At 65.8% G+C, this 8,799-nt stretch overlaps 1 protein-coding gene across 1 annotated transcript in view; it reads left to right on the forward strand.

The window, feature by feature from the left end:
* The window catches only part of LOC142825986 (transcription factor COE1-like), a 34,260-nt gene extending 25,674 nt beyond the window's left edge, over positions 1-8,586 (forward strand). Inside the window, exons 5-7 of the mRNA XM_075918373.1 lie at positions 6,302-6,419; positions 6,575-6,708; positions 8,440-8,586. Of these exons, the coding sequence (XP_075774488.1) occupies positions 6,302-6,419; positions 6,575-6,708; positions 8,440-8,571 (384 nt within the window). The 3' untranslated portion in view covers positions 8,572-8,586. The remainder of the gene's footprint in view (positions 1-6,301; positions 6,420-6,574; positions 6,709-8,439) is intronic.
* The last annotated feature ends 213 nt before the right edge of the window (positions 8,587-8,799 follow it).

Raw genomic sequence — 8,799 nt, forward strand, 5'->3', positions numbered from 1 at the left:
TCACACAGGGGAGAGGTTCTAACCCATCCCCCACCTCCCCTCACACACCCCAGTGCTCCCTGTGCCCCCGGGTATGTCTACACTACCCCGCTAGTTCAAACTAGGAGGGTAATGTAGTCATCCGCAGTTGCAAATGAAGCCCAGGATTTGAATTTCCCGGGCTTCATTTGCATGAAGCCGGCCGGCGCCATTTTTAAATCCCAGCTAGTTCGAACCCCGTGCCGCGCAGCTACACACGGCACGGAGTAGCTAGTTCGGATTAGGCTTCTAATCTGGGGACCGTGGAGAGCCGAGCCAGCAGCACGAATCCCCCCAAACATCCCCCCGCGGCAGGCGACCCGGCAGAGGAGGGAAAACCCATCCCAGGCCAGGGCTGACAAAGCCCCAGCAAGCCCAGCCCCCACCCTGCCGAGGGTCCGGGGGCCATGCTGAGCTCAGGCCGCTATCCCTGGCTGAGGTGGATCCCGTGGCCTCGCGGGGCGGGGGGGTCGTTCCCTGTCTGTGGAGGGAGCAGAGCAGCACGGGACACGCAGCCTCGCGCTGTCTCCCCCCGGCGTGGGGCGGCAGCCCCCTGGCTGGCTGTGTGCACCGGGCGCGGCCCCGGGAGCACCGTGGCAGGCCGAGAGCCCCACCGCAGAGGATGCGGGGTCGGTCACCGTGGCAGGCCGAGAACCCCACCGCAGAGGACACGGGGTCGGTCACCGTGGCAGCCGAGCGACGGAGGGGGCCCTGGGGAGCTGGGAGTGATCCCCCTCAGGCTGACTCCACTGTGGGACCTGGCGGGATTGTGCCCTCTCGCCCCGTCCAAACGGAAGGGAGCCGAAACGCGGCCCCTGCCCCTCCCATTAGCCCCTGGCCTGGCTCCGGCGCAGAGCCAGAGCGCGGCGTTTGGGGACGTCTCTGTCCCTGCTGGGCGGGTGTGACGCGGGCCCAGGGGCCGGCACAGGGAGGCAGATTTGCGCCCGGCAGGCCGTTCACCGGGCGGCTTCTCTCTGCCTGGCCCGTCTGACTGACTGGGGACCAGTGCCATCACCCAGCCTGCTACCATCGCCCGCTCCTGGGGCACAGGCGGGCCTGCCAGCCATGGCCGCCTCGGGGTCTGTGGGGGCCCTGAGTCCGACGCCCTGGGTGTGCTACCAAGCTCAGCGGCCTGCGCCATGTTGTGCAGCCTGCCTGCGGCCCAGGCCACGAGCACGGGGCGTCTGGACAGCTGGGTGCTGTGAGCAATTGTATCAGACACGCTGGGGCAGCCAGCCCTGTTCTGCCACCTGCACTGTGCCAGGCGGGCGGGGGGGTCTGTAACCCCGAGCTGTTCTCTGCTCTCAGCCCCTGTAGCCTGTTGGCTGCCCTCCGCGACGGGACCCCGGTCCTAGAGGTAAAGACACGGATGTTAAACTTCTCGGGGCACCCGTCAGCTCCCTAGGCTGCCCACTGCGATGGGGCCTTGTGTCCCAGCAGTTAAAGACTCGGGTGTAACACACACACACACACACACTGCCCTGACTGTCGGCTGACAGCCCCTCTGCACTTCTCACGGTGCCTTGTTGCATGAGCAAAGCCCCATCATGTCACAGATGGTAAACTGAGGCACGGACAGCGAAGTGACTTACTGCTGCCCGGCAGTGCCGTGGCAGAGCTAGGGCCCCATTGGCTCTCTCAGCCGGAGGGGCACACACCCTCTCCCAGTGCCCCCCACCCCGTTGCATTGCACAGCAAGGGCCGGTTAGGACGCCCCTAGCCAACAGCCCTGTATCTCTCCCAGCAAGCTGGCCCGGCCCCTGTAGGCCCCCTGCATCGCCCGGCCATGCCCAGCTCCCTCTGGCGCCTGCTGGGTGCCGCTTGGCAGGCGGAGGCGACGACTCCGGCCCATCTCCCCAGCTCACACCCAGCGCGGGCGCCTTCATTAGGGCCTCTCGGAAAGATATGATAATTGTGACATTTTTACATGATTAACAACCCATCCAATTTGCATAGCGCCGCGGCTCCTGGGAGAGCAGCCAAGCCCCCCCGACAGCCAGCGAGCGGGGGGCAGGGGCAACCTGGCAGCCGGGCTGGGGCTGACCTGCCCCCTCGCCCCCCGGGACCACTGACCTGGGCTCCGCAGGGCAGTGCCGCAGCTCAGGGTGTGGGACTGAGCAGCTCCTGTGCCCCAGAGCCGCCCCCCCGGCATTCCCATGATGCCCCAGTGAGTGACATGGGCCGTCCCCTGGTACGCAGCCTCTTGTGACAGCATCTCCCTGCCCCGAGAGGGCTGGGCCACTGCCGGCAGCCAGGGGCCAAGCACTGCCGTGGACTGTCCAACTGGGGGGTCGGTGCATGCTGCGGGGCAGTGGGCTGTCCCATGGGGGGGGGTCTAAGGATGCTGTGGAGCAGTGGGCTGTCCCATTGGGGGGGGGTTCTAAGGATGCTATGGAGCAGTGGGCTGTCCCATGGGGGGGAGGGTCTAAGGATGCTGCGGGGCAGTGGGCTGTCCCATGGGGGGGGTTCTAAGGATGCTATGGAGCAGTGGGCTGTCCCATGGGGGGGGGGTTCTAAGGATGCTATGGAGCAGTGGGCTGTCCCATGCGGGGGGTCTAAGGATGCTATGGAGCAGTGGACTGTCCCATGGGGGGGGGTCTAAGGATGCTATGGAGCAGTGGGCTGTCCCATTGGGGGCTGTTGTAAGGATGCTATGGAGCAGTGGACTGTCCCATGGGGGGGGGGGTCTAAGGATGCTATGGAGCAGTGGACTGTCCCATGGGGGGGGTCTAAGGATGCTATGGATCAGTGGACTGTCCCATGGGGGGGGGTCTAAGGATGCTATGGAGCAGTGGACTGTCCCATGGGGGGGGTCTAAGGATGCTATGGAGCAGTGGACTGTCCCATGGGGGGGTCTAAGGATGCTATGGAGCAGTGGTCTGTCCCATGGGGGGGGGGTCTAAGGATGCTATGGAGCAGTGGACTGTCCCATGGGGGGTTCTAAGGATGCTATGGAGCAGTGGACTGTCCCATTGGGGAGTCTAAGGATGCTATGGAGCAGTGGACTGTCCCATGGGGGGGGTCTAAGGATGCTATGGAGCAGTGGACTGTCCCATGGGGGGGGTCTAAGGATGCTATGGAGCAGTGGACTGTCCCATTGGGGAGTCTAAGGATGCTATGGAGCAGTGGACTGTCCCATGGGGGGTTCTAAGGATGCTATGGAGCAGTGGGCTGTCCCATGGGAGGGGGGTCTAAGGATGCTATGGAGCAGTGGACTGTCCCATGGGGGGGTCTAAGGATGCTATGGAGCAGTGGACTGTCCCATGGGGGGGGTCTAAGGATGCTATGGAGCAGTGGACTGTCCCATGGGGGGGGTCTAAGGATGCTATGGAGCAGTGGACTGTCCCATGGGGGGGGTCTAAGGATGCTATGGAGCAGTGGACTGTCCCATGGGGGGGGGTCTAAGGATGCTATGGAGCAGTGGACTGTCCCATGGGGGGGTCTAAGGATGCTATGGAGCAGTGGGCTGTCCCATGGGGGGGTCTAAGGATGCTATGGAGCAGTGGACTGTCCCATGGGGGGGGGGTCTAAGGATGCTATGGAGCAGTGGACTGTCCCCATGGGGGGTTCTAAGGATGCTATGGAGCAGTGGGCTGTCCCATGGGGGGGGTCTAAGGATGCTATGGAGCAGTGGACTGTCCCATGGGGGGGTCTAAGGATGCTATGGAGCAGTGGTCTGTCCCATGGGGGGGTCTAAGGATGCTATGGAGCAGTGGACTGTCCCATGGGGGGGGTCTAAGGATGCTATGGAGCAGTGGACTGTCCCATGGGGGGGGTCTAAGGATGCTATGGAGCAGTGGACTGTCCATGGGGGGGGGGTCTAAGGATGCTATGGAGCAGTGGGCTGTCCCATGGGGGGGTCTAAGGATGCTATGGAGCAGTGGACTGTCCCATGGGGGGGGGTCTAAGGATGCTATGGAGCAGTGGACTGTCCCATGGGGGGGGCCTAAGGATGCTATGGAGCAGTGGACTGTCCCATTGGGGAGTCTAAGGATGCTATGGAGCAGTGGTCTGTCCCATGGGGGGGTCTAAGGATGCTATGGAGCAGTGGACTGTCCCATGGGGGGGGTCTAAGGATGCTATGGAGCAGTGGACTGTCCCATTGGGGGGTCTAAGGATGCTATGGAGCAGTGGACTGTCCCATGGGGGGGGTCTAAGGATGCTATGGAGCAGTGGACTGTCCCATGGGGGGGGTCTAAGGATGCTATGGAGCAGTGGACTGTCCCATTGGGGAGTCTAAGGATGCTATGGAGCAGTGGACTGTCCCATGGGGGGTTCTGAGGATGCTATGGAGCAGTGGGCTGTCCCATGGGAGGGGGGTCTAAGGATGCTATGGAGCAGTGGACTGTCCCATGGGGGGGTCTAAGGATGCTATGGAGCAGTGGACTGTCCATGGGGGGTTCTAAGGATGCTATGGAGCAGTGGACTGTCCCATGGGGGGGGGGGTCTAAGGATGCTATGGAGCAGTGGACTGTCCCATGGGGGGGGTCTAAGGATGCTATGGAGCAGTGGACTGTCCCATGGGGGGTTCTAAGGATGCTATGGAGCAGTGGACTGTCCCATGGGGGGGTCTAAGGATGCTATGGAGCAGTGGACTGTCCCATGGGGGGGGTCTAAGGATGCTATGGAGCAGTGGACTGTCCCATGGGGGGTTCTAAGGATGCTATGGAGCAGTGGGCTGTCCCATGGGGGGGGTCTAAGGATGCTATGGAGCAGTGGTCTGTCCCATGGGGGGGGTCTAAGGATGCTATGGAGCAGTGGACTGTCCCATGGGGGGGGTCTAAGGATGCTATGGAGCAGTGGACTGTCCATGAGGGGGGTCTAAGGATGCTATGGAGCAGTGGACTGTCCCATGGGGGGGGTCTAAGGATGCTATGGAGCAGTGGACTGTCCCATGGGGGGGTCTAAGGATGCTATGGAGCAGTGGACTGTCCCATGGGGGGGGGGTCTAAGGATGCTATGGAGCAGTGGTCTGTCCCATGGGGGGTCTAAGGATGCTATGGAGCAGTGGACTGTCCCATGGGGGGGTCTAAGGATGCTATGGAGCAGTGGGCTGTCCCATGGGGGGGGGTCTAAGGATGCTATGGAGCAGTGGACTGTCCCATGGGGGGGGGGTCTAAGGATGCTATGGAGCAGTGGACTGTCCCATGGGAGGGGGGTCTAAGGATGCTATGGAGCAGTGGTCTGTCCCATGGGGGGGGTCTAAGGATGCTATGGAGCAGTGGACTGTCCCATGGGGGGGGGGTCTAAGGATGCTATGGAGCAGTGGACTGTCCCATGGGGGGGGTCTAAGGATGCTATGGAGCAGTGGACTGTCCCATGGGGGGGGGGGGGGTCTAAGGATGCTATGGAGCAGTGGACTGTCCCATGGGGGGGGGTCTAAGGATGCTATGGAGCAGTGGACTGTCCCATGGGGGGTTCTAAGGATGCTATGGAACAGTGGGCTGTCCCATGGGGGGGGGTCTAAGGATGCTATGGAGCAGTGGACTGTCCCATGGGGGGGTCTAAGGATGCTATGGAGCAGTGGTCTGTCCCATGGGGGGGTCTAAGGATGCTATGGAGCAGTGGACTGTCCCATGGGGGGGGTCTAAGGATGCTATGGAGCAGTGGACTGTCCCATGGGGGGGGGGGTCTAAGGATGCTATGGAGCAGTGGACTGTCCCATGGGGGGGGTCTAAGGATGCTATGGAGCAGTGGACTGTCCCATGGGGGGGGTCTAAGGATGCTATGGAGCAGTGGACTGTCCCATGGGGGGGGTCTAAGGATGCTATGGAGCAGTGGTCTGTCCCATGGGGGGGTCTAAGGATGCTATGGAGCAGTGGGCTGTCCCATGGGGGGGGTCTAAGGATGCTATGGAGCAGTGGACTGTCCCATGGGGGGGGGTCTAAGGATGCTATGGAGCAGTGGACTGTCCCATGGGAGGGGGGTCTAAGGATGCTATGGAGCAGTGGTCTGTCCCATGGGGGGGGGTCTAAGGATGCTATGGAGCAGTGGACTGTCCCATGGGGGGGGGGGGTCTAAGGATGCTATGGAGCAGTGGTCTGACCCATGGGAGGGGGGTCTAAGGATGCTATGGAGCAGTGGACTGTCCCATGGGGGGGGTCTCAGGATGCTATGGGGCAGTGGACTGTCCATGGGGGGGGTCTAAGGACTCTACCCTTCCTGGCCAGCCTCTGGCATGTGCTCTCGTGGTGCAGCTGGCAGCGATGCCTGAGAGCTGCGGGGGCCCCTGGCCGGTGCGCAGGACGCCCCTCCTGCCGTGCTAACACTGGTGCTCTGCCAGGTGGTGGTGTCCACGACGGTGAACGTGGACGGGCACGTCCTGGCGGTGTCCGATAACATGTTCGTGCACAACAACTCGAAGCACGGGCGCCGGGCGCGACGCCTGGACCCCTCCGAAGGTGAGTGCCCGGCTCCGCCGAGCAGCCGTCCTGCCGCCCGCAGGCCGCCCGGGCCCAGAGCGGAGGCAGCGGCGGGGCCGGCTCAGCGTGCAGGGGTCTCCGGGCACGGAGCGCTGGGCCCTGAGAAACCTGCTCCTGCCCCTCTCCCCCTGCAGCAGCCACCCCCTGCATCAAGGCCATCAGCCCCAGCGAAGGCTGGACCACCGGCGGCGCCACCGTCATCGTCATCGGCGACAACTTCTTCGACGGGCTGCAGGTCGTCTTCGGCACCATGCTGGTCTGGAGCGAGGTGGGGAGTGCGGCCCTGCCCCCACAACGCCCTGCCCCACCGGTGCCGCTGTGCCTCACGCTCCCTGCCCCACCGGTGCCGCTGTACCTCACACTCCCTGCCCCACTGGTGCCACTGCGCCCCACTCGCCCTGCCCCCATCAGTGCTGCTGCGCCCCACACGCCCTCCCGCGCTGGTGCCGCTGTGCCTCACGCTCCCCTGCCCCACCGGTGCCGCTGTGCCTCACGCTCCCCTGCCCCACCGGTGCCACTGCGCCCACTCGCCCTGCCCCCATCAGTGCTGCTGCGCCCCCACACCCCTGCCCCACCGGTGCCGCTGTGCCTCACGCTCCCTGCCCCACCGGTGCCGCTGTACCTCACACTCCCTGCCCCACCGGTGCCACTGCGCCCCACTCGCCCTGCCCCCATCAGTGCTGCTGCGCCCCACATGCCCTGCCCCACCGGTGCCGCTGTGCCTCACGCTCCCTGCCCCACCGGTGCCACTGCGCCCCACTCACCCTGCCCCCATCAGTGCTGCTGCGCCCCACACGCCCTGCCCCACCGGTGCCACTGCGCCCCACTCACCTGCCCCCATCAGTGCTGCTGCGCCCCACACGCCCTGCCCCACCGGTGCCACTGCGCCCCACACGCCCTGCCCCACCGGTGCCACTGCGCCCCCACACGCCCTGCCCCCATCAGTGCAGCTGCGCCCCACTCGCCCTGCCCCCATCAGTGCTGCTGCGCCCCACACGCCCTGCCCCACCGGTGCCGCTGTGCCTCACGCTCCCTGCCCCCATCAGTGCAGCTGCGCCCTGCCCCACCGGTGCCACTGTGCTTCACGCTCCCTGCCCCACCTGTGCCACTGCGCCCCACTCGCCCTGCCCCCATCAGTGCAGCTGCGCCCCACACGCCCTGCCCCACCGGTGCCGCTGTGCCTCACGCTCCCTGCCCCCATCAGTGCAGCTGCGCCCCACACGCCCTACCCCACCGGTGCCACTGTGCTTCACGCTCCCTGCCCCACCGGTGCCACTGCGCCCCACACGCCCTGCCCCACCGGTGCCGCTGTGCCTCACGCTCCCTGCCCCACCGGTGCCGCTGTGCCTCACGCTCCCTGCCCCACCGGTGCCACTGCGCCCCACTCGCCCTGCCCCCATCAATGCAGCTGCGCCCCACACGCCCTGCCCCACTGGTGCCGCTGTGCCTCACGCTCCCTGCCCCACTGGTGCCACTGCGCCCCACACGCCCTGCCCCCATCAGTGCAGCTGCCGCCCCACTCGCCCTGCCCCCATCAGTGCAGCTGCGCCCCGCACGCCCTGCCCCACTGGTGCTGTGCTTCACGCTCCCTGCCCCACCGGTGCCGCTGTGCCTCACGCTCCCTGCCCCACTGGTGCCACTGCGCCCCACTCACCCTGCCCCCATCAGTGCTGCTGCGCCCCACACGCCCTCCCCCGCTGGTGTCGCTGTGCCCCACATGCCCTGCCCCACCGGTGCTGCTGTGCAACGGCTCAGCCACTTCCCCGTGGGCCTGGGTGGCCCCTCCGGCTGGATCACGGCAAAGGAGCCTGCCCCCTCCCCGCCCTCTGGGTGCGGAGCCAGGCTCCCTTCCGAGCTCTGGCCCCAGGGAAGAGCAGGGGGCTGGGGAGGGGCCCGGGGCTGCCTGGGAGGGGCGGTGGCGGAGCGGACGGGTCCCTGCCCCAGCCCGGCAGCGAGGCCGGGAAGCCGCCAGGCTCAGCCCCGCTCTCTCGCCCTGCAGCTGATCACCCCCCCACGCCATCCGCGTGCAGACGCCGCCCCGGCACATCCCCGGCGTGGTGGAGGTGACGCTCTCCTACAAGTCCAAGCAGTTCTGCAAGGGGGCGCCCGGCCGCTTCGTCTACACGGGTGAGGGCGCGGCGCGGCCGGCTCCGCGACTCCGCCCAGGGCCTGAGCCGCCGGCTGTGGGGGCCCCGCGGGGGGATCGCCCCGGGGTCACTTGCGCCCAACCGGCGCCGCTCGCCCCTCTGTGAGGCACCGAGCAGGGCCCTGTGCTCCATGGCCCCACGGGCAACCCCTCAGACACCCCAACCGCCCTGTGCCCCCAGCCCCCCCCACACAGGGGAGAGGTTACAACCCA

Source organism: Pelodiscus sinensis, unplaced genomic scaffold (genome assembly GCF_049634645.1).
Source record: "Pelodiscus sinensis isolate JC-2024 unplaced genomic scaffold, ASM4963464v1 ctg240, whole genome shotgun sequence".
Taxonomy (NCBI): domain Eukaryota; kingdom Metazoa; phylum Chordata; order Testudines; family Trionychidae; genus Pelodiscus; species Pelodiscus sinensis.